The 27,419-nt window shown below is 38.6% G+C and overlaps 1 protein-coding gene across 2 annotated transcripts in view; it reads left to right on the forward strand.

Annotated features, from left to right (window-relative positions):
• galt (galactose-1-phosphate uridylyltransferase) overlaps positions 1 to 27,419 on the forward strand; it is a 162,631-nt gene that overhangs the window by 109,102 nt on the left and 26,110 nt on the right. For both annotated transcript variants that reach the window (XM_048175271.1, XM_048175278.1), the window contains exon 9: positions 7,590 to 7,673. In XM_048175271.1, the coding sequence (XP_048031228.1) occupies positions 7,590 to 7,673 (84 nt within the window). The remainder of the gene's footprint in view (positions 1 to 7,589; positions 7,674 to 27,419) is intronic.

A 27,419-nucleotide genomic window follows, 5' to 3' on the forward strand; every position in this document is an offset into this window, starting at 1 on the left:
CATTTCTTGAAACAGACCGGACATTCTCAACACACTTGGTGCTTTTGTCAAAATAATGTGGATGGTTCGGCACAACACCATGGTTCACCTGCAAAAGCTCATACCTCTCCCAAAACAGTTCACTCATGTGTCAAAACTAAATTTCGTTCTCATTTAAACAGTCAGTGCCCCCAAAATGCTTCGTCCCTTTGGCATTGTGTAAGCACTGCAAGTCAAAATGTTTAGATGTTTTGTCACTATGGCAGAGGACCATTGAAATATCCCTCATGCCCACCTTTCAGTCTTAGCCCAGTCCTTCATTGACAATGGTTACTGTACTGTTTTTGTCTAGCCAGCATAATACATTAAAACTGTCATTGTATGGGACAATGTGAATTTCCACCGTGGCCTGCTCATCAGGGCCTGGTTCACTACTCATCCAAGGATGGTCATGGTGTTCCTACCACCTTACTCTCCATTCCTCAATCCTATTGAGGAGTTTTTTCTCTGCTTGCAGGTGGAGAGTGTATGAGCATCGGGCTCAAGATCAGAGGTCCCTGCTCCATGCAATGGACGCTGTGTGTGAGGATATTACAGGAGATCATTGTAGGGGATGGTTGTGACATGCACTGTGTATAAAACTGAAAAAAAGAAATAGGATTTTAGGGTAAGAGTAGCCTCCAAGGTTTGACATCACACATTGCACTCATACTGCCAAGGAAATTGTAACCATTATCATTCACACACATAAAGTAACTTCCATACATCAGAGTAAAAAGAAAATTTATACAGCATAATATACTGTAATATAAACACACAAACAAAAAACAATGAAAATTATATGCAGCCTACAGTGCTGTAAACAAAGCTGGAGTTTCACAACTAACAGTTCTTCACTGGTCGCTGTCCTCATCCTCCCTCTCCTGGACATCGTCCTCACCCTCCTGGCCATCCACATGCTGCTGTCTGTCTGGCCACAGATTCTCATCCACATCACAGCGTATATTCTCCTTTGCAATGCAACGAGGGAAGAAACAGTGTGCATGTCGCAACCATCCCCTACAATGATCTCCTGTAATATCCTCACATGCAGTGTCCATTGCTTGGAGCAGGGACTCTCCACATCCAAGCAGAGAAAAACTCCTCAATAGGATTGAGAGTAAGGTGGTAGGAACACCATAACCATCCTTGGATGAGTAGTGAACCAGGTGAGCGGGCCACGGTGGAAATTCACATTGTCCCATACAATGACATATTGTGGTAGGTGAGGCCCTACGAGACCTCTCTCATTTTCAGGGTTCAAATCAAAATGAAGGCGGTCCAAGAAGATAAAAAGCTTCTGTGTATTGTATGGGCCAAGTCTGGGGATGTGAGTGACCACACCATTCTCAGATATGGCAGCACACATAGTTATATTGCCCCCTCGCCTCCTTCGTTAGTCAAGTTCTAGTTTCACCTGACTGTCAATTGCTGTAATAAATTGATCAAATGTTCCAAGGATTCATATATGGTATTCATAGTATTATGTTCTTGACTAATTTTGACAATTGAACAGACTATTGTGCACGTGATGACTTATACAATGAAATGATGCTGACACATTTTGGAGCGAACGACCATTAGACTGAGAATCAACAATCAGTTTAGATCAACAAGATCTATTCACTTGGAAATTGTGCTAAATGTAGGCTACCTGTACTTAATCATTTGCAAAGATGTACTGAGACATTGAGACATGTACTTAGACATTTGCAATTTGATGAAATGAATGAGAAATTAAATTCTGTTGTGAACAATTGCCAAGGGGTTTGGAGATTTGTCCATGTTGTTTTGAGAATGTAATTTCTGTTTCAAGAAATGAGCCAATGGAGAAAAACTGTAATATACATTTAAGCTATAATACATTTTCAGTTAATTGCAGTTAACATGTAATTAAGTGTCCAAAAACATTGCATTCAGTATATTCTTTTAAAGTATATTACTTCCGTAATAAGCACTTAAAGGTGCTAAAGAGGATCTTTTCGTCAACTGAGAAACCAAAGACTGTTAGTGAGTTTTTGAAATGAGTGCATGCGTAAGAACAACCCCCCTCCTTCACAGCTCATTTCGAGGGAACGCTCCAAAAACTCGTGCACGAGTATTGGAACACGAGCGTTTACCACCGGCATTCGCTGTGTCGTGTTAGTGGATTCATTATGTCGGACTCACCGCAGGTAACTCATAATCTGCAGTTGTTACTCCTGTCTCCTGACAAAAACATTGCATGCGGTGCCTGTAGAGTGTGAAAAGTTACTGGAGCGCACAGCCGCGTCTCGCACGTCTCGCACAAGGAACGTCATGGCAGTGATTGACAAGCCAGAGGGCCACAGATGATGTATATTAATATTATTCCTTTCAGTGCACCTAATAAATAGTCTTTTATCAGTTAGTAAAGTCAGTTTCAAGTAATATTGCAAAAATGTATAAAACAAAACTCTTAATCCTCTTTAGCACCTTTAAAAAAATGCTACAGACAGAGACTGACAGACAGACTGTATAGACAGTTATGGTCTGCAGGTAGACAGACAGATGAATGAACTGATAGACAGGCAGACAGACAGGATAGATACATAGATAGATAGACAGACAGATGAATAGATTGACTGACAGACAGACAGTTGAACATACAGATAGACAGTTGAATGGATTGACAGACAGAGAGTTACAGTGCTCAGCGTAAATGAGTACACCTCCTTTGAAAAGTAAAATCTCAATAAACACAAAAACAATTTCCAAAATGTTAACAAGACTAAGTTTAATACAACATCTGTTTAACTTATAACATGAAAGTAATGTTAATAATATAACTTAGATTACACATTTTTCAGTTTTACTCAAATTAGGGTGATGCAAAAATGAGTACACCCCACAACAAAAGCTGCTATATCTTGTACTTTGTATGGCCTCCATGATTTTTAATGACAGCAGGAGATTCATATCAGGAGCCACTGAATCACTTACACATTGTTCTTCTTCAGAAATCCAAGGCCTTAGATGTGTGTTTAGGATCATTGTCATGTTGAAAAAGTGCACAACGACCAAGGGCACGGAGTGATGGTAGCATCTTCTCTTTCAGTATAGAGCAGTGCATCTGTGAATTCATGATGCCATCAATGAAATGCAGCTCCCCGACACCAGCAGCACTCATGCAGCCCCACATACGACACTGCCACCACCATGTTTCACTGTAGGCACCATGCATTTTTCTTTGTATTCCTTACCTTTACGACACCATACAGTTTTGAAGCCATCAGTTCCAAAAACATTTATCTAGGTCTCATCACTCCAGAGTATAGAGTCCCAGTAGTCTTCATCTTTGTCAGCATGGGCCCTGGCAAACTCTAGGCGGGCTTTTTTGCGCCTGGGCTTTAGGAGAGGCTTCTTTCGTGGACGGCACCCATGCATGCCATTCATGCAGTGTACGCTGTATCGTGTCATGGGAAATAGTCACCCCAGTTTAGCTTTTTACTTCTTTAGATAACTGCAGTGCCAATTTTCTTCAACCCTTCTCATCAGAAGATGCTCCATATTATCCAGTTCCATATTTTTAAAATTATGGTACCACATTTGCTACAGTATTCTGATTGATAAGTAAAGCTTTGCTGATCTTCTTGTAGCCTTCACCTTTCTGGTGTAAAGAAATTATTTTCTTTCTCAGGTCTTGTGACATTTCTCTTCCATGTGGTGCCATTGCTGACAGCATGAAATGGGAAGGGTTTTTAATAGTCATCTGTCTGCTGGACACCTGTGTAATGAATAATTAGACTCACCTGTGGTTGAATTCTTTTTAAATGAGACATTTGTAGTCTAAAATTTAGCTTTGCTCCAGAGACTTTCAGTGGGGTGTACTCATTTTTGCATCACCCTAATTTGAGTAAAACTGAAAATTTTGTTCTCTAAGTTATATTATTAACATTACTTTCATGTTATAAGTTAAACAGATGTTATATGAAACAGTAAAATGTTACTTTTCAAAGGGGGTGTACTCATTTACGCTGAGCACTGTAAATAGATTGACAGACATTAAGTGTCTGAAAACATTACATTCAGTATTATTTTAAAGTGTATTATTTTCGTAATAAGTACTTCAAAAACAAAAATAAATAAATAAATAAAAAAACACTGTGGAAAAAATTGTCAGTCCATAACTGTACAGTGAACACTGAACAAATTAAGTTAACACATGGTTACATGGCTAACCATTTCAAGAGTGGAAACTGTATTGATCAATGACACAACAATGATAGTTTAAAGATCAACCGTTGTGGGGTTTAACCTACTGACTATTGCATTTAACAGACTTTCGTCGACGTCAGTAGGCCTATAATACAGTTGATAACCCAGCCAATTCCTCTTTAAAATCTTAAAATCCTCTAATGCATTTCATCATTTGCAGACCATTTGAGACCCTTTGCTCACTCTTTCTGATATATGCACATAATATTAATGCATCAATCATGCAGATGAACATTATAATGTATAATGTAGATGAAAATAAGCCTCATCAGCTCTTGTTTAACATGGAGATTGGGAAATTGTTTCAAATTGTCTCAGAGCTGTGACGCTCTCTCATTGTTCCAGTTGAAGAGACTGCCTAAGGATCACAGACTTCCAGCCTAGCATGTAATCTATTTTATCGGCTGACAAACCAAACATTTCCCTGAGTAAGTGCCGGTGCTCTCAGCAGTTTTTAGGCCAACTCTTTCAGACTCTTTCAGACCAAAAGGCTTCATCTGAATGCACATATCTCATCATTGCTCAGTTAGCATGCTTTCTTATCCGAACCAATAAAAGGGGTTTTCACACTTGATTTGTTTCCTGAATGTGCTTCACAAGAATTAATCTTACATGTGTACTCTGCAAATAAACTCAGGAGTTGGTCTGAATCCAGTTGGCAATGTTTACAATATTGTAAATTATGTTTACAATAATTTGGGCTTTACATGCTTGGGACTGGGCAGTATGACGATATATATCATTGCAGCGGTATAAAATGTCTATCCTTAAAGATTTTGCTATATTATGTATATAATATAGCAAAATGTATATTATGTATTATGTATATATGTAAATATATATACATAGCACAGCACTGTTGACACATTATAGTGATAAAACGCATGAATGAGACAAAGAGATGGACATGCTTGATGTTAAACATAGTTATTAAGCACAATAAGTCATGAAGAAGAACAGCGCTCGTGCTGACTGGCACACTAACAATGTATGTGCATAAAAAGCTGCCACTCTCAGAATGTGATCACAAATTTGGGGCGTGCTTGATGTTAAAAAGAGTTATTAAGTGCAATATGCAGTGAAAAAGAACTTAATGCGGTGCTTACGCTGACTGACACACAGCTGAAGTGCGCACACAGAAAGCCACATCTCTCAGACAGCATGCGATCGTGAATAAAGTTCTCTTTCACGTCTTATTGCACTCGAGTTGTCGAATACAAACACAATTATGCCAAAATGCCCGTTGTGTGGAGTATTCATGTAAACACAGTTGGTTATGTCTCAAGTAATAGGAAACAGTTGGCTGTAAGTCGGATATGTATCAGTATATTTGATCCGTGCATTCGGCCTTAAAGTGACAGCAGCATAGTAAACCTGCTGCTCTCTGTGTTACTGCTCTTGACCAAATAACTTTTGTAGCTTTTATAAGAATACATTTATATTTAATTCATGCAGTGAAGACTGTGCAGTATTTTATTTTTACATTTGATTATTCAATTTCTGTACAGTTTCTAACTAAATGTTAAAGGTGCTAAAGAGGATGTTTTGTTTTATACATTTTTGCAATATTACTTGAAACTGTCTTTACTAACTGATAAAAGACTATTTATTAGGTGCACTGAAAGGAATAATATTAATATACATCATCTGTGCACGAGGTAGGGCCTTAAAAACATCAGCCAATCGTTTACGCGATCATCGCATAAACGATTGGCCCTCTGGCTTGTCAATCACTGCCATGACGTTCCTTGTGGAGACGTGCGCGGCTGCGCGCTCCAGTAACTTTCCACACTCCACAGGTGCCGCATGCAATGTTTTTGTCCGGAGACAGGAGTAACAACTGCAGATTATGAGTTACCTGCGGTGAGTCCGACATAATGAATCCACTAACACGATACAGCGAATGCCGGTGGTAAACACTCGTGTTCCAATACTCGTGCACGAGTTTTAGGAGGCGTTCCCTCAAAATTCTTACGCATGCGCTCATTTCAAAAACTCAGTAACGGTCTTTGGTTTCTCAGTCGACGAAAAGATCCTCTTTAGCACCTTTAAATAAACCTATTGTACCTGAAAAAAACTTACATTGCGTAATTAACATTTTTGTTATGTTGTATTTGTCCTATTGTTTGTAATTCACTGCTTTGTTGTTATTTTCAATAAAATAACAAATATAGCTATATCATGATATATATATATATATATATATATATATATATATATATATATATATATATATATATATATATATATATATATATATATATATATATATATATATATATATTATACAGCGATTATGGCAATCTGGCTTACTTTACTTTACTTTACTTTACTTTACTTTACTTTACTTTACTTTACTTTACTTTACTTTACTTTACTTTACTTTACTAGGATTGTCCTCCACTTTTAACTGAATGGGCTCTTTAAAATGTTGAATGTGTGTTCAGTTACATTGCACATTTGGATATGACTGGTTGTAACAATCTATATCAATTGATCATCATTATATAAATGACTGCTGCCCCAATTGCTATTGCAGGTGGTTAATGAACAAGATATTTTTGTTTTGTTTTTGGTGTTTTTTAGCTGAAATAACATTTGCAAAATTGGAGCAAATATTTAGTGATTTCACCTCATAGCATGAATGGTAAATTGATTAAAACCTTGCCACAAAAAAAAAAAAAAAAAAAGATCCAAAATGATCAAAGGTTTTCAAAGTACTTGAATCTGCAACCTTTGAGATGCAAACAGAGATCTGTAAATTCTAAGCCACATCATACCTTAAAGGTGCAACTACCCAAGATCTTGAGAATAAATATTGTCAAATTTTGGTTTCTTTTAACTTGATGGAGCAAGACGTGCAATGCTGATTTTTGGCTCAGCTGTTCCACTATCAAAGTTTATTAAATCTGAGCCCTGATTTTACTGTCATTATTTTTTAAATTACCTAGGCAGCTGTTGTTTTGCTGGGAAAAACAAGCTTGTATTCACAAGCACGTCTTGAAATCATGAATCACTCTTGAAGGACAAATGTGATTTACTGACTGGAGCGGTCAGAAGGTTGCTTCTTTCTGAAACGATACATGTTGTCATTTCATTTAGCAAGGAAGACGCAAATCGTCCATCTTAGTTTTGGTGTGTCTGTGTTGGGAGTCTACTTTTATTTGGCTGAAAAACAAAATGAATGCACCTCCTGGCCAGGCATCTGGGTGAAGTGCATGGCACCTCTAATGAAACCAGGCTGGATAAAACCCAAGCAATATTGGTGGAAAATTGAAGTCAGTTCTTCCCAGTTCAGCCTTTTTTTATTGTTCACTCTTTTTCCTTCCCCACAGGTCTGGCATCCATAATGAAAAGACTCCTGACGAAATATGACAACCTCTTTGAGGTCTCCTTCCCCTATTCAATGGGATGGCATGGTAAGAGAATGCATCTGATATTGCAATCATAGATGTAGGGTGGGGGTTGGGGGGTGGCTAGTGGGGGAAAAGCAATGAGCTTTTTTCCCCACAAATGGGAGGTGTTGCCACTTGTCTTGTTTCCATGGAGAAAAATAAAAAGGAGGCAGGGAAAGATGCTCCCTTCCTTTTTTTTTTTTTTTACTGCCCTCTGCTCAGTAACTTGTAGCATTGTCTGTGGTTCAGCGTTGCATGTCAGCTGTGCCATACGGTTCTGGAATGGATGTTAAAATGACACACAGCCTCAAGTAAAACTGTTGAGGTGTTTTAGGCAAATTGCTTGTGAATCAAGCTCTCTGATGGTTCTTTACTCAATACTGCAAAAATGTTTTATATATTTTTTATTGATAATGGGAAATTCAGGTATGACTCATTCGAGGCTGATGAGTTATTCATGAGTAACATTACTCTCTGAGTAATTATTGTTGTGTGGTCTTCTTAAAGACCTGCTGTGAATGTAAACTCACAGTTATGCTGGAGGGTGTGGCTAAACTGCAAATGTTGAAGAAACTTATTTAAGATGGACAGAGAAATAGATGCAGATTAAAATGCATGTTTGAGCAATGTCTGTGACATTGTTTTGTCTCAAGATGCTTGTCAGTTTTTTTTTACAAACAAAACAAATTTATAAATGTTCTAATTTTCAAAATGTTCTAATTTCAAAATGTTCTAATTCCCTTTATCTAATTTAATTTAAATGTTCAAATCAATGGCCTCCATGATTTTTAATGACGGCACTAAGTTGGCGACATTTTGCAACATCTGTCTTTTTCCATTCTTCAAGAATGACCTCTTTTAGAAACTGGATGTTGGATGGAGAGTGATGCTCAACTTGTCTCTTCAGAATTCCCCATAGGTGTTTGATTGGGTTCAGATCAGGAGCCACTGAATCACTTTCACCTTGTTCTTCTTCAGAAATCCAACAGTGGCCTTAGATGTGTGTTTAGGATCATTGTCATGTTGAAAAAGTGCACGACGACCAAGGGCACGGAGTGATGGCAGCATCTTATCTTTCAGTATAGAGCAGTGCATCTGTGAAATCATGATGCCATCAATGAAATGCAGCTCCCCGACACCAGCAGCACTCATGCAGCCCCACATAAGGACACTGCCACCACCATGTTTCACTGTAGGCACCATGCATTTTTCTATGCATTCCTCACCTTTGCGACGGCATACAGTTTTGAAGCCATCAGTTCCAAAAACATTTATCTAGGTCTCATCACTCCAGAGTATAGAGTCCCAGTAGTCTTCATCTTTGTCAGTGGGCTTTTTTGTGCCTGGGCTTTAGGAGAGGCTTCTTTCGTGGACAGCACCCATGCATGCCATTCCTGCAATGTACGCCGTATTGTGTCACGGGAAATAGTCACCCCAGTTTAGCTTTCTAGTTCTTTAGATACCTGCAGTGAACTTGCATGCTAATTTTCTTCAACCCTTCTCATCAGAAGACTCTCCTGTCGAGGTGTTAACTTCCTTGGATGACCTGGAAGACTCTGTGAGATGGTTGCAGTTCCATCTTTTTTATTTTTTTTTACCACTTTTGCTACAGTATTCTGACTGATAAGTAAAGCTTTGCTGATCTTCTTGTAGCCTTCACCTTTCTGGTGTAAAGAAATTATTTTCTTTCTCAGGTCTTATGACATTTCTCTTCCATGTGGTGCCATTGCTGACAGCATGAAATGGGAAGGGGTTTTAACACCCTTTTATAGTCAACTGTCTGCTGTACATCTGTGTAATGAGCAATTAGACTCACCTGTGGGTGAATTCTTGTTAAATGAGACATTTGTAGTCTAAAATATAGCTTTGCTCCAGAGACTTTCAGTGGGGTGTATTCATTTTTGCATCACTCTAATTTGAGTAAAACTGAATATTTTGTTCTCTAAGTTATATTATTAACAATACTTTTATGTTATAAGTTAAACAGATGTTATATAAAACTTAGTCTTGTCAACATTTTGGAAATAGTTTTTGTGTTCAGTGCGATATTGTTTAAAATGTTACTTTTCAAAGGGGGTGTACTCATTTACGCTGAGCACTGTATGTGTGTATGTGTGTATATATATATATATATATATATATATATATATATATATATATATATATATATATATGTATATAATATGCCCCCCCATATTTTTCCCGATATGAGCCGTCAGCTCCAGTCCACTATAGTTTGAAGCAGTTAAGGCCCAGGTACTTCATTTCCCGCGTTCCGCTCTGTCTCGCGTGTTCGCGCATACACACGCGCACAGTCCGTGGTCATAAAAATTTGGCTGCACAGCCACTGTTCAGAGAGTCAAAGCTAGCCCACAGTCTAGTAAAGTTTCTTGCTTGTGCCAACTAAAAAAACACATGAGAAACATCATGAGACATGAGAGACTCGGACATTGCAGTACTGAACATTGAACAGTCCACGCATGTGGATTTGGATAAAACAGGTAATCGCTTTGATGCCGTGCCTGAATGCCGTTTATCCCTTCACAGTAGCGTATAGTGGACGGGCACGCAGAGCTATTAAATTATTCTTATTATCATGCTACTTTTATTATTAAGTTAATATTGCAATTCATTTGCCCCGTGATATCATATCGAATCACCGCATAACCGTCGCGCTGCGAGGATAATAAAATATTAGTTAGATAGCTTACTCCTTTAAAAAACAACTTCTTTAACATGAAAAATACTCATTTTTTTCTCACTATGGGCCACAAGAGAAATATTAAGAAAATAAATTAGTTTCATCTCTCATTGTCTCTAAGAGAATATGCACCGTTAATGCAGCAACAGATACCAAAAGCTCAGTCAGTTTTTTCCTTTCATCATGCATGTATGGCATGATGAGAATATATATATTCTATATATTTTATATATATATATATTGTATGCCATACATGCTCACTGTCAAAGAGGTGCTTGTGGTGAAGCATCACTTCATGCCTGTCGTAGAATTGATAGCAGAGAATGATTGACACCTTATGCTATGCTCTAGCCTCTGGGCGCCCTTTCAGTAGCGGGCCGAGGGTCTTCCACGGGAGGATGCACGCAGAGGCTGATTTAATGTCAAATCTTGTTATGGCCTCAGCCAACCAGCCACTGCACACTCAGATGATTCTCATAGTCTGTGAATGGCAGCTTTAGTGTCGGTCCACAAATCTGACACCTGTCGCCAGAAAACCTGATAATCTCTGACCTATTAGAATGCATGATACAGGCTTGATGAAACAGATTCTTTGACCTTCTCTCTTGCACCTTCATAGATTCTAACGTACACTTAATGCCCACAATGTTCATAATTTCTTGATGATATAATCACCAGCACTCCTGCTGGATTGATAACATCACTGACATGCCCGGCTGTTGTTTCACCCAGCGTGCACTGGCAGCGAGAGCATCCATCATGTAAATGATTCATTCACTTCATTCGGCTTGCATTTGCCAGGCAGTCGAGTGTTCGCAAGCTTCCACCTCGCTGTTACAATTAGCGATGTGCAGACTTAAAAGGGAAGAGAGATAACGAGATCTTCTGCCATCAGTGAATATATAAAGGATTTTTTTTTTTTTTTTCAAAGTCTGAGACCTCACACACACGAGTGTGTTAGAAAGTATTAATATAATGTGCAGTTTGACAAGGTTTTGCTTTGCAGGAAATAAGAACTGCAGTAGTTTAGGATTAGTTTAGGTTTTTAATTAAAGGAATTCTGCAAAAATGTTGCTGGGTAGCAGGAAAATAGTGTGAGTGCAGGAAAAACTCAGGTAATGACATCCTTGGGTTTGTTCTGATTAACCTTGGCACTGAACTACACGTTTTGTGTTTAAAATCATACCAAAATTATTATTTCTGCTTTTGGATGTATGTTTTTTTCCCCCTTTGTTTTATGAAGGTCACATTAAAACTGCCGTATTTTATTTTTGCTTTCATTTTAAAACAGCATCTACATCCCCACAAGTTGTTCGGGAGGGTTTCAGAGAAAAACCCTTCCCTCTCATACAGAAACAATCTCCAGCATATTCAGTTGTCAGACACGACTGGAACAATTATTGTGGCCAATGTGATTTGGAGAAAACATTTATTTCATAATGTGATTTTCCCCCCACTTTCAATTTTTTTTTCCTTCAATGAAAGGTTTGGTTTTTGCTAATTTTATGAATTAAAGATCAAAAGGATAAACAATTCAGATTTATTTTCACAGTCATCTTTGATCATATTTACCAAGGGAGCCAATAATTCTGACCACCACTGTATTTTCTATTGTAATATTTTTTTTAAATGTAATTTATTTCTGTGATCAAAGCTGAATTTTCAGCATCATTACCCCAGTCTGTAAGTGATTTGCTGCTCAAGAAGCATTTCTTCATACTATTATTAATTGAAAATGGTTGTGCTGCTCAAGTGTGTAAGTTTAAGGAGTCATGGAACCCTAAACCAAATTTTCTGAGAGTTATGTGTGTTGAACAGCATAGAAGACAATGTTACCATCTGTTAGTTTTGAATGTAGTAAAAAAACAAGTTAATTTTAAACCTTTTTGTGCTATTTTCAACTTCCGGGTTTAAATTAATATTTGTGCCAACGTCACAGAATGTGACATTTTCTTGTACTGGTGATGACTCATCGGTGTCTCATAATTAATCATGAGACTGCATGTCCTTATCCTATGAGAAGATGTGTTGCTTAATTCATGACAGCATATGCTTAATTATTCATGACAGCATGCATTGATTTACTCTGACAGGCGCTTCAAACAGTGAGATCACATTAAAAATAAGCGAGACATGCGTTAAATAATCAAAAATTAGTGTTTGTTTTTGCTTTGTAAGAGTTTCAGTATCAAAATTAGCTTACAAAAATGCCACAAAATAAGTCTCAAAAGTTATCAGATGCAACTGCGTGTTCATATATGCATTCGATGCAGAGAACAAAATGCGAATGACATTGCATTTATTTGTCATTAAATTATAGCAAAAACCATGTGTATATTGTGTTACTTGTAATGGTAATTTGCAACGAGCATTTGTGGGAAGCTTTGATGCTTTTAATGAGAGCAAAATAAAACTATTACTTAAAATCCAAATGCAAAAAAAATGCATTTCTAAGAACTTTAAACTAGATTTATAGGATTTTTTTGTTGTTGTTTGTCTTTTTTTGTCTTTTTTATCTGTTGTAATTGACAGATATACCTTGGACAAATAAACTATATTAAGAGTGAAATTATGTTTTAAGGATTAAGGAAATTTATTTTCTAAAAGTTTGACAGGACTAAAAGTGGCCAAAGTTGAAGAAACATGCTTCTACCATTCAGAACCAATGACCAAAACTAGTAGCCATGGCAGCTAAACTTCCTGAAAAACATTTATCCTCAGCTAGTCTAGAATACAATCCAACATATCCACATCTGCTCATAGCTTTATATAAAACGCCAGGATCCTGGTATGTCAGTCAGTGAATAAAGCTTTAGATAGTGAGCAGCTTCAGTACTGAATCAGTTCTGGGTGAGCACATTGTCTTTATTCTTTCATAGAGGAAAGCTCATTTCTCTTTAATATATCTGTGCACAGGTTTTCATTCAACCAGGTCATTGTAGGCGTCTTGGTGAATTGATTGAAAAGCATCTGGACTTGGTTTATCCATTCGACCGAATTCACCCAGACGTTCCCTAATATGGGTGTTACATCCAAAAAAAGACCATTCTTGTCATGCTCTCCCCATTTATGTTTCATTGACCCATATCATTTGTTTTGAATAATGTATGTTAACCTTTTTGGTTGAAAAAAGCAAAGAATCCAAATTAAGTCCATTCAAGGTCAAAAACCACTTTTATTGTCTCATAATCTACATTGCAGCATCACCATGGCTCAGTCTGTTGTGAATGGTCTACTCTGCTCTGATTGGTCAGATGGCCCAGTCTGTTGTGATTGGTCTACTCTGCTCTGATTGGTTAGACAGCCCTGTCTGTTGTGATTGGTCTACTCTGCTCTGTTTGTTCAGATGGCCTCGTCTGTTGTGATTGGTCTACCACTTACAGCATGTGTTGGAAACCAAACACATATTACCATATCTAAATTTCAGCTCCGGATCTTCCTCAGCACTTGATATACAGTGATACGAACAGTAATGATAAGAGAGCGAGTTCTCATTCTTTGGAAGTGCATGCAAAGTATATTTGCTTTTGCCGCACAGAAAACAGCGTAAACAGCAAGAACTTGCACTCCTCCTTCGTGGGCAGCCAATGAAGACATAGGCTGGCATTATGCAAATTTGTTACAAACCTATATAGAGTAATGTGAGGAGTAAAACTGGAATTATTGACGACTCGTTTCAGGCAGTTCTTTTTTTTTCTGGATGCAATAACTCAATTTCTGTCATGACAACTCTCGGAGTGTTTGGCATGGTAATGGGTATGACAATGTTGATATGTTTGGTCTTGGGGGAATAGATCTGCTACGCTGCTACTGCTTTATTGCTGCTGCTGCTGTTGATTATTGCTGCTGCTGCAGAGCAAGTACGGGACTTGCTACTGCCAATACATACACGACACGCTGCTGTGAGCAAGTAAGACATGCTGCTGCTGTACAATATAGCGTACATGAATTACACCCCAACAGAACAGATGACATGATATTTGAACAATACAAGCCAAGTGTACTGTATGTCAGAATATCCCCCATCACTCAGAAGGCAAGATGACGATTCAGCCCTCACCCCCCGCAGATTTACCACCAAAACATATGTACTGCTGCTGTTCTGAAGAGCCATAAGAACCGTCTGTATGCTAGCTATGTGAGCCTGGCCCATTAGTTTTGAGTATGAGAAATGGGGCATATGCTTGGTCTTGGCGGACTAGATCTGCCTACGCGTTATTCCCCCCAAGCAGATCTAGCCGTTAGACATGTGGGCTGCCATGGGGTGCATATAAGGTGTCTGCATCAATCTCGCAGTGTAGCCCTATGTGAACTAGTGTACCCCCTTTTTAAAGGGTGTCCCTGTTGACTTACCAATGTGGTGTTAGCTACATATGTGCCTACATACCAGTGTATGCATACCACTAAAGTATTTTGGGCCATAAGGCTTGGCTCTAGTGGCCTATTAGACTATGTATGCCTGGGCTACCACGTTAAATGGCTTAGCTATAGTGAACAATATAACTATGTGTGCCTGGGCTACCACGCCGAATGGCTTAACTCTAGTGCCTATGACTATGTGTGCCTAAGCCAAAAGGCTCAAACATAACCAATTAGAACATGCATTATGTGTGGCTTTAACAAATGGTAACACATTGCAGGCTAAAAGAGATGAGAAAAGAAACCCCCCACAACCACCTGAGCAAATAAAAGTATAATGATTTAGCATAATTTGATAATTGTCACTTTCAAACCTTGTATACTCCTATTGTAAAAGTGGAGGTCATTCGGACAATGGAAAAATAATGAGCATGACTCTAACACACATTCAGCTGAACCCAGCCCGAAACACACGTAGGTACATAAAAACATTAGCCTTGAAAAGTGTTGTTAGAAGTTGAGCAAATAAGGTGAGCCCCAGTTAAATACGTTTTCTCATGTCCACTATGCTTAGTTGCAGAGGTGGCTTGCTGCTGTATAAAAATATGTATCGCTGCTGCTGTATGCTTGTATTTTACTCCTACATAAAGTGCAAGACTCTAAACACCTTTCTAAGTGAAATAAGGCATAGTTGATGTTTTTTAGATTAAAAGAAAAGTTTTATGTTTAGACATGAATGCCCAGCCTGGTTCCAGAATCCGGAAATTTCCCTGAATTTAGTGAGGGTGCTTTAATACAGATGCTGTGTAAGCAGCAACGTCTCACCATAAGAATAGCAATGTACTGTGAAACTTTTAGATTTACGAGTCATTAATTGAATGATGTTTTAATAGAAACTCAAATGTTTTATACATCTATTGTCTGAGTTACATGCTAATGTGTTACTATGGTATATTATATCTTGCCCCATGCAATGGTTTTGTCAATCAGTTCAATTTGACAGTGAATCCCATATCACTTCCTAAACTCCGCAGTGTGCAACTGACCGTCGGTCCTCACAGCAGCGTAAACACTTGAAAACGTATGGCCGCGAGAGCGTGCAAAACCGTTCACTCATCTTAGTAGCGAACTCAGAAAGTGCCGCTACATCAGTGAGCTGCCCACACCGCAAAGAGTCTCCTATTTACATTCCTGTTGTTAAACGAATACCTCTGCATTTTAAACAGAGAGTGATTTCTGACAGATAAAACACCTCTGATGCCACCGCTCAAGATCAACAGACTACGCAAAAATGCACAGTGATATAGCATAAAAACCTTATCTCAGATGTTGATTTTCAGATGATTTCTGAAAGTGCGCTGCACTGCTAAGGCAAATGCTAACTGTATTTGAAGACTGAGCACGCAAGCTCATTGGCTACTAATACAACAAGAACTACTCATCTGTGTCCTATAGATAATGATGTGATTATGAACAGGTTGAGTTAAAGGACCTATTAGTCTGCCCATTAGAGTTTCATGCCAGTACTTTGCATTGATCTTCACTTTGATCTTTGAAACTTTGCAGACCTTTTACATTTACAAAAAGCTATATTACACACTACATGAAAGGTAACATCCGAAAAAGCATAATAAGGGCACTTTAAGACATCGCTTACGATTTTTATTTTTGCCTGCCGGATGAACGTACATAAATAATACGTGAAAAATCCCTGTAGACTTACATTTGGTGGTTCGTTTTGCATGGATAGCACCAGTCATATTTTGTTAAGAAAGTGTAAAAACCTGGTTTTATTCATTTATTTTAAATCCACCAGTCTCAATTCTTTATGACTTTTTAATAAGGCCTGGATCTTTAAAACCCTTTGACAGGGTTGTCAGAGGATATATGAGTGGAAAAAATGTGCTAACGATGACTGTGACGCTGGACTTGGGCTCTTGGCCCGTCTTTCTGTTGGCCAGACTTCTGCTGCACTAGGGGCAGAGAGCCGTATGACTGTCACGTCCAATATCAACACATGAAAACTGCCCTCTCTCACATCCAATAAGTCTTGCTGTAAAAACCTTACTCAGCACTGCCCGTGGCCTAGAGAGCATTATAAAATCTGATTTATAACTGAATGAATAATCCCAGCCAGGTTTAAATTATTCAGTCATGTATCATAGAGTAGTTGCCTTTGCCTTTTATACATGTTGGTTGAATAATGCAGACAAGATTATTAATTTGTTGGTGAATTGGATTTGTTTTGTTTTCCTTCATAATACTCCTGAGTATTTTAATCTCTTAAATTGCACTTTTGCTTGATGGATTGTGTATAGATGTTTCTCAAAATGCCACTTGAACAAAGCTTAAAGTATAAAATGTCACAATTATTTGAGAAACGCAAGCAGAGAATCATAAACTAAAATCATCCATTAAATAAAAATGAATATTGTTTGTTCAAATACATTTATGAATATGCGAAACAATTCATCATGTGGAGTGAACTGATGACTTGATGAATTCCTAAATGTTGTTTACTATTGGTCCCACTGCATGTCCACTGCATTCACCGGTGTCTTTACCGGCGTTTTCATAACGTGCTTTATACTGTCACCTATTAATAACACCTTACTGTTTTGAGTCTGTTGTTCATAACTCAAGTGTTGCATCATGCAAGTCAAATTATATGCAGGCCCTTGTATTTGTAAAGTATTTTATTCACTAGGTTGACAGAGAGTGACATTACAATGTAATATATGTAAAATGTTTTGTGGTTGGATTTACTCATAATTTACTCTCAGTACTCAATGACTTCAATGTGGACCTGCTATAATTTTTGAAATTTTAAAATTAAAAATGTAATTAAAGGATAATTCCTGAAGATGAAGCCTCTGCCCTATTTATTAATATTTAATTTAATTAATTAATATTTATTAATGCAACTAAAATGTTTGAAAAGTCTGTTTAATTGAAGCATAATATATAATATGACTACATAAAACAAGCATAACACAGGTGATCATGCTTCAATTAAACAGACTTTTATGAATGTAAATGTAAAATTTGTAATGAACTTTCTCTATATAAACTTAATTTAATAAGTTTATATATGTTTTTATAAAAAATATTATTATTATTATTATTGTTATTATATAAAAAAAAGTTTTAAAAAAGTTTCCAGCAAAAATGTATACCATTACACATATCAGAAATTCATAACATGAAACAATAGATTTTTTTCATACCACTAACCCCTAATGATTTTATACTTTTGTCATTTACTCACATCGGATTTTGCAAAACCTGTTAATTGTCCCAAAGCAAGCAGTGATCTGATAACAGATGATAATACATTAATTCTCTCAAATACTGCAAGATTTAAGACTAAATTAGATTTTAGGCTCTGCTACTTGCAACCTTAATTGAAGTCAGATGCAATGTGCGATAACACTGTGAAGGGGCCACTCGAGACCCGCCAATAGTGAGACAGTACATCATCTCGCCTCCCATTCCTTCATCTTTAAGAACCTAATTTAATGAAATCGTCATGCTTTCTGAATTTTTATTCTCCAGCTCAGTGATTTCTCACACTCCCCCTATAACCTCCTTCTCATTCTCACTCCCAACAGATAAAAATAAATAAAATATAAAATAACTGAAACAACATAACATGAAGTGCTGGTTTCAGTCCTACAGAACATTTTCATGATTGTTCCACCAATATCAGCTTTAATCTCCAGCTGATAATTGCGAGGAGCAGTCATCCGTCAAATCCCTCTCCTGCTCCTAACAAAAGGAGTGAGTGTAGTCGAGCTTTGCAATTATTTTAATGGCAGTAATGGAGCCTGTGAAATCAGCAGAGATGGTCCATTAAACAATTGCGGAGCAAAGCAATAGACGTTTTGAAAAATGGACTTTTACAGTCTTTACACTGGAAAGAACAAAGAGATTTGAAGATGTCAGAGAAAAGCAGGTATAATGGGGGCTGCGGCTGGTACAGTACATAGACGTTTGTGAGTGATCTTTGCTACAAAGGTGTTGAATTTCTAGGCTGAATTGATTTTTTTCAGAATCTACCAAGTACAATGTTGTTAAGAAGCAAGCATTGAGCATTTACGGATTTACTTTAAAAGCTTATTCGACAGCAAAACAGACATTTGAGATGTAGAGAAGATTGTCACAACTTGAAAGAGATGTCTTATTTTTGGTGGATTTTTCTGTAAATGCCTTAAGCACTTCGATCTGAGGACTATCAAGGTCATACATGGAAAATAAATGAAACCATCTGAAGTGAAGGACAAATGCTCTGATGACAGATAAGAGAACATCCCTTGACATCAGATAACCTTTAGAGAGCTGGAGAAAGATGGATAGGACCTTTCTCACTATGTCCGCTAACCAGATAGATAGTCAAGCTCTGTTAGATCAGAGATTCCCAACTGGTTTGACTTCAGATTTTTAACTCAAAATCAAACAATACAATTTTTTTTTTTTTTAGTATCCCCAACAATATTTTTAGGGATTATTATTTAAGATTGTAACAAAGCAATCACCACCAGCTTGCTTGGAGATGTAATGAGTGTCCATAAAAGATGGGGAAAAAATGATGGCTCGCTCAGCTACAGCACTTTCGTGCAAAGTGAAATTTATTTGCAGTGCCACAAATAGAGTCCTTTGATGAAGTATATATACACAGGTGCACAACAAAAAACAAAGTACTGATGATACAACAAACAGCAAAATAAAAAAAGAGGGAAAATATTCAAATATGTATATATACCAATCAGGCATGACATGACCACTGACAGGTGATGTGAATAACACTGATTATCTCTTCATCACAGCACCTGTTAGTGGGTGGGATATATTAGGCAGCAAGTGAATATGTTGTTATCAAAGTTGATGTGTTAGAAGCAGGAAAAATGGGCAAGCGTAAGGATTTGAGCGAGTTTGACAAGGGCCAAATTGTGATGGCTAGACGACTGGGTCAGAGCATCTCCAAAACTGCAGCTCTTGTGGGGTGTTCCCGGTCTGCAGTGGTCAGTATCTATCAAATGTGGTCCAAGGAACAGTGATGAACCGGCAACAGGGTCATGGGCAGCCAAGGCTCATTGATGCACGTGGGGAGCAAAGGCTGACCTGTGTGGTTTGATCCAACAGATGAGCTAATGTAGCTCAAATTGCTCAAGAAGTTAATGCTGGTTATGATAGAAAGGTGTCAGAATACACAGTGCATCACAGTTTGTTGTGTATGGGGCTGTAGAGTAGCATTTTACATCACGTGGATGGCCGGGTGCACGTGCGTCGCTTACCTGGGGAACACATGGCAACAGGATGCACTATGGGAAGAAGGCAAGCCGGTGGAGGCAGAGTGATATATATATATAGTGAGTATCCACAATATACAAGTGTTAGGTTCGCTGGAGGCACCACAGTTGCACTTTCGCATTGACTTGGTTAATAAGCACTGATTGTGAGTCTGGCCTTCCCTTTTATATGCCTGGCTCTGCCTCTACTATTGGATCTACCATTAGCATGTGAGTTTTTTGTACATAAACGTTTTTTTTTTTTTTTTTCCCCTTGAAAATAAATCACAAACCACAGTGGAGCTATATATATAGCTATATAAACAGTGGGGTTTTGGCAGAAACATTTTTACTATAAATATTGTTATTTAACCTTAAGTTTTAAAGTATTAGATAGGTTAGTTAGCTTCGATATATTTGACCACTATTTACAATTACACTAATAATGATTAATTTCTGATGCAAAATCAATCGGTAGTTATAGATATTTTCAATAGAATAACGAGACACAAACTTCTACATTCAATCCCACCCTGCACCCCCCACCTACAAATCGCACATATATATATATATATATATATATATATATATATATACATATATATACACACTTAAATATAAATACACATAATCTCCACATATAGACAATAAATATATGTAATAAAATATATGTAATCATAATAAAACAAGATATATGCTTAATTTTTGCGTCTGTATTTACAAAAGTACCCCTATACACAACACACAATGGTTCTGTCAGGCTCCGGTTGAACTGTACTGCCGCGGCACAGTTAGGGACATCATAACTGGTTCCCGCTCATTCATTCAGTTTGGCTGCCACAGCGTCTCAACCCAGAAGGGCGACTAACACACAAAAAAAATAAAGGGATAATCAAGACGAAACATCAAACAAAATGTAGTGTGTATGTGTGAGATGTCTGGGGATGTGAATACTGACGGAAGGGGAACAGATTATTCAACATGTTCATGTGCTATCTGGATCACGTGTGTACCCACTTCTCCGACAGCAGAAACGGCAGGGGGAATGAAACTGGAGTGCGATTGAGGTATATGCATTTGTATGCATATGTGTGTCAGTGTTGCTTCCCCAGCAGTGATGATCATGGCTCCTTCATTACAAAGATATGTTGGAGTTAATGCCGTTTACACCAAGAACGATAACTAAGATAACTGTAACAATAACTATAGTGTTCACACTAACACATGATAAAGTTTTGTTTATTACAAGCTGTAAATGTTTGAGCTCTTTAAAGAAGGATGGATTCTGATGGCTGTGAATGTTTTTATTATTCATCAGCTGGAAAAAAAATTAATTGTTAAAGTGACTCCGATATAATTTATGCTATTAACATATTTAATGCAATCTCAGTGCTATTATCATTATAGTTGTGGACTGCTATTCTTTAAAATTTAGAATGATTTTTTTAAAGAGGACCTAACAAGTATTCTCAGTGACAGCTATTTGTAGTGCAACATCTTACGAAAATTCAGCTGTTAATGTACAAATCAATGCATGCATGACAGTTCAATCTTTTCCCATCATGTTAGGTCTCTATTTGTTTATACTATTGCCAAAGGTATTCTAGCCGTGGTCTGGAAAGTGAGAAATGCATTGGTAAAATTTAAAGACAATTTAAAGACTTCTGACTGTGTGTTTTATGCAAATGAGTTTGATACTCACAGAGTGAGTTTGATGCCATCAGCCAATCGCAGCACTGCAATGGAGAAGTGCCAAATTGCAATCTCCTCATCGGAAAGGGATAAAGGTACCCTTTCAACAAACAATCCTTGTTCTGAGTCTCTTATTGGGTGAGACATAACAGATATGCTGTTCTGAGTCTGTCCTGTAAGGAGATAGACAGAAACAGATCAACAAATTTCTGAGTCCCGGCCCACAAGGGTGAGACTGTAACAGATACAACCACATTCTGAGCCTGCGGCCCGTTACAGGGAAGGCAGCAACAGATAAGTTCAGAGTCTCCCATCAGATGAGACATAACAGATACACCATACCGTTCTGAGTCTCTGTTTCGTCCAATGAGACAACAACAGATTCCATGATCTGAGTCTACAGCTTGTGAGGCAGCAACAGACATTTGGTGCTTCAGGAGATCAGCATCCCACAGAGCTTTGTGTTCTAGGCTGTTGAAAAGGATTCAGGCTCCTTTCCACACTGCATAGTCACCCAGCACAACCAGTAGAAGTCGTCACCAGAAAAGTCGCCATATGAATGCTCACTCAGCTACGTGGAATGTAAATATCACTTTACCAAACCTCTTTCCAGAGACCTTGGCGTTGTTGCATATTATCAGTATATGATTTTCTAACTTACATTAGAGATAATATAGTTGATGCTAGTTAATAACAAATAACCAATCTTTCAGATAAATCAGCTGACCAACTCCCTCCACTTTACATTAATTCTAAATGACTGAACAGCCTCCTGTTGGGAGTGTTCTCATACTGCCAAGGTAAAAGACCTTGACTGGTGCCCAAACTAAGAGAGAGGGAAGGTGGTCATCTGATGTACTCATAATCACACCTCAAGTGACGTGTGATCCAAAAATCACAACATCAGCGGTGACGTGAGTACCAATCACTACATTACTTACCATTCTTTCAAAACAATCAAGGCATTTCAGGGAGTTCAGAAACTACTGATATAGGGAAGAACTCCCTTTGAAGTGACTTTGTGCTTTCTAACTTTGCAGACCTTTTTCATTTGAATTAGAAAGCATTATTACAAGCTTACCGTTATGAATCAGGCTAAGGTAAGGAGATAGTTTTGAACATTGGCTGGTTATGTACTTGCTCAAAAATTGATTTTGGATCATTTTTAACCCAAAAATGTTACGGACGGCAGCTTTAAGTTACGTCTTTATTATTATCATTATAGTTATCAGCTTTTATACAGGCCTTTAGACATTTTATTTAACAGAATGTGTTGTATGGGCATGTAGAATATTTCATTTTTTAAATGTTCATCGCCTTTTTTTGTTTAAGTTTCTTATGATGGAAATTGTAATGTAGTATTGATGTTACAGTGTCATTGCCATCAGATAGACAAGCTCTTTATTGATTGTGCTGTGAACAAAATGCAGGGAAATTGTTGGTATTGATTCTTATTTAAGTTCCAAGTTTTAAAAAAAAAAAAGGGAAAGAACATGGGGGAAAGAACATGATTCAACATTAACAAGTTAAAAAAAAAAAATCTTATAAACAAAGTATTTGTTTTAACATATATTTCAGTCTTAGCCTTAGTTTCTGCTCTCAAGATCTAAGAAACCAATCTTGGATCTTGCCACATTTGTATAAATATCAAAAACATTTTCATTTGTGGTTAAATGTTGTTTAAATTAGATATCTGGTTATCTTACCTACATCAAAACATGTATCTTAATTTGGCAAAAGGGTGATAAGAGTGAGCAATGAGTGCTTTATATTGGCTTTAATCTGGACATGCAGTATGGCAACAATACCACGGTTCAAATACATGTGCCAATTTAATAAAATGATGAAAAGTTAACTACCTTGTTAGCTTCTTAAGCACTATGAACAAGGTGCATTTGTTTAGGCTGACCTTGTTTTAAAACATTTGTAAACACAAGTAAATGACTAAATAGTTAACTGTTGTCAAAAGTAAGTTGAGTTATTTCACATCCTATTTTTGACACATGTAGCACACTAAACTAAATTAAACACATTCAAAATGCTTTATAAACCTTTTTTATCATTGTTTTACAATATACTTCCCTTTCGAGTGGGAACTCACACTGTGTCCTAGGATGCTAATGGGGAACATCTCAGCGTGACTAATGTTTGAAGCACGTGTTAAAACACGGCAATAGTTTTGGCCGGCAACAGCCTATGATGTCACTACTAGTGCGACCGTGAGGTATAAAAAGGGTGCCTAGAGAATTTCATCCTCTTCTTTGTCTTTAGGGACTGTTTGTTTGAAGTACGGTAAGCAAACAATTTATTATGGCTTGTGATAAGTGTTTCAAGAAGTGTGCGGATCCGTGCCATAGATTTTTGACACCTGATGACACACGACTTGTACGTTATCTGTTTGGGCGAGGAGAATGCATGCTCAGTCCTCGAGGGGGCTATTGGTGTGCACTGTGAGCTTTTTCCAATGAAAAAGCTCTGCTCTCATTTGTCCCTCTTCTCGAGAGAAGAGGGGCATGCATCTGTGCCCCACAGCTCGGGTCCTGCTCTCGCTGAGGCGAACAGGAGACTGAGACCGTGGGGATCTCAGATGGAGCTTGCTGAAGAGTTCAAGAGAGGTATAAATCTCTTGCGTACTTCAGCGCCTGATGAGAATGAGCTGCTGAAAGATGATGTGTTGTCTCTTACATCTTCTGATCCAGCAGCCATTGCTTTGCTGGCTTCAAGACAGGATGAGCAGGAGGTGGCTGATGAGGGCGAAGAGGTTGAGAAGACTGAGCCCTCTCAGCCTCCCTGCCCCGCGTATGTTGAGCTGTTGGAGGTTATGGAACGTGTTACAGCCAGACGCAAGCTGCCGTGGAGACGTGAGAAGGAGGAACTGCTTGCAGAAGGAAGAGCGGTTTCTATTTGGACATAACCGCCCAGCTCCTGTGAGCCTTCCATTCCTTCCTGATCTCCAAATTGTGATTTGTGTCAATGCCTCGATCGATGAGACCTTCGCAATCTCTCACTGGGGGAAACATCAACTTTGAAAGCTCCGGCCCTGCTATCCAAGCCCCATGAGTCAACATCTCGGTTGAATAGCAGGGCATATGCGGCAGCAGGTCAGGCTGGGGCTGCTTTGCACACTATGGCAGTGCTTCAGGCTTATGAGGCTGACTTGCTGAAAGACGTGGACCAAGGTCAGGATCTTTCCCCTGAGGCAGTTGCCTAGCTATGCCACACCATAGATTTGGCTCTCTGGGCCACTAAACAGACTGCTGCCGTGATCGGTAGATCGATGGTGGCGATGGTGGCCACAGAGAGGCTCCTGTAGGTGAACCTGGCCAGCGTCTGGGAGAAAGAAAAGGGCTTTCTTCTCGATGCACCAGTTTCGCCCTCTGAATTGTTTGACACATCTACTGAGGTGATGGTCGGCAAGTTCAGAGAGGCCAAGGAGCGCTCGGCCGCATTTAAAACCTATATACCGCGCCGGTCCAAGTCTGCGCCAAAAAGACGGAGGTCCTAGGGCAGAAGGCCAGCATTGCTGTGCATGCCCCTCCCCCGCCGAGGAGCAGGTCACGCAGGAGGCAAGAAAAAATAAGCAAGATCTGAGGGAAGTGATCCAATTTAGACGCGATCAGCTTACTGGCGCTGGCATAGGTAAATAACATCTCCTTCCCTCTGAGGATTATTACACCTACCCTCTCTTTTTCCTCCTCCCCTCCCCTACCCCCCTTATTACCCTCACCTCCAATCGGTCAGTATAGACTGCACTGTCCAGCTTGGTGAGGGTTCTTACTCGTGTTCGCAACATCAGGCCCTAGGGCTGGACCAATGATGTTTCATTGTTCCTTATGTAAATAAGAAAAAATTCCTGATGGTCCGGCTTGGGTCTTATGAGTGAGTGCTTTTTTATAGGTTTTAAATAGTGTTTTAGGCCCTCTCTCAGTTTAAGAATTATTCTTCTAAGACCTTTACTCTTCAAGTATCAGATGTGAGACTTTTCAGGTCTCCTCTCATTTTAGAGAGTCATTTTGTAGAGATCTCTGTTCCCTGTAGCCCAAACACAGAGTGTAGCTTGTAAGGCCCTCCTTTGGGCCTCCTCTATCTAGTTAGCCTTCAGGAGCATAGTATGGCTGCTCCTCTCTTTGGAGAATTCTTTAGGTCTTCCCTGCCTGGAACTTCATTGAAAGTTTTCAGGAGACATAGACTCTGTGACTACTTTGTCTATGAGTAGTTTTTAGTGCACAGTTTTTAGTGCACTGTACATCCTCTCACTGGGAGAGTCGTTTTTATGAGGTCTGCGTTGCTCTATTAGGTGATACTTGGAGTTGCAGGCTCTTATGGCTTCCTCATTTACTGCCTCTGGAGTTGAGCCGGGACTCCTCTTGGTTCAGAGAGTCATCCTGCTCAGTCCCTTGCTCCCCTTGCTCTCGCTTAGAGAGTCATTCAGCTGAGGTCTCTGCTAGAGCTTTACATAGACCGTAGTCTTGAGGTGGCAGGCTTTCAAGCCTCCTTTGTTTACTGTCCTTTTGGGTTTGAGTGTGGTTAGGCTTCCTTTCAATTGAAGCCTTCGCTCGGAGGGCTTTGGGCAGCAGTGTTGTCAGTGCTTAAAATAAACACTGATAAGCCTCCTCTCGTTTAGTGTCATTCTGTTGAGGTGTCTGTCCATAAAGCCCTGTGTTGGCAGTCATATAACTGTAGGCTCTCTGTTGAGCCTCCATGCTGTTTGAATGAGTATTGTTAGGCCTCCCCTCATTTAGAGTGTCGTCCTGCTGAGGCCTCCTCTCTCCAGAGTTTCACGCAGACAATGCTAGAAAAGCTGGCTCTGGGAAAAGTGAGCCTCTTTATAGACTGTCTTTGGAGTTTGGTTAGGTCTCCCCTTGACATATAGAGTTGTTGTTTAGACATCGCTCTTTGAGCTCCATTCTATGTGTGTGGTCAAGCATATAGTACTCCCTGCTCACTGCTCGTTTCCATGCTTCTGGACTGCCTGCATGGTCCCGTTAGACGTAGAAGTGGATGACATGTTCACTAGGCGCCCTTTTTATACCTCGCATTCGCACTAGTAGTGATTTCAAAGGCTGTCGCCAGCCAATACGATTGGCATTTAACACATGCTTCAGACATCAGTCACACTGAGGCATTCTCCCATTACCATCCTAGGACATAATGTCTTGTTCCTCTTCTCAGGGAGCCAAGGTTACATTTGTAACCCAAGACATTTTATTATTATTATTATTATTATTATATATGGATTGAACTACTCAGTCAAATTCAACCCAATCTCATGACAAAAGCAACCATTTTACAGGTTTGCTATTTCTTATGAATTTGTACAATTTGATTTGTATGACTATAGAAAAAAAGTAAGTGTGAAGTTCCACACCTAAATTAACCATAGGGCATAAGCAGATTGTACAAAATGTACAAACAAGATCCATGAGTTGCCATTAGAGTGTACTGGTTTACTGTATATTCATAATTTTGGGCTTTGGTTCCATTATATGCAAATTAATTTCCATTTAGAAGTAAATGTGGTATTTCTTCTCATATAAATTAGATTTAATGATGATTGATTTGTAAAGATGCTCAGTTGCTCAGTCCAGATAACCATTTTAGAATTGCATTTGTGGTTAAGCTTCTTATGCATGCTTGTGAAACTTTTTGAAAGTTTTATTTCAAATAATATATTTCTAGGAACATGTTCTGTAACATCATGCATGCTGTTTATTTTTGCTGGTTATATTT

This window comes from Megalobrama amblycephala, linkage group LG2, assembly GCF_018812025.1.
Source record: "Megalobrama amblycephala isolate DHTTF-2021 linkage group LG2, ASM1881202v1, whole genome shotgun sequence".
Taxonomy (NCBI): Eukaryota; Metazoa; Chordata; class Actinopteri; order Cypriniformes; family Xenocyprididae; genus Megalobrama; species Megalobrama amblycephala.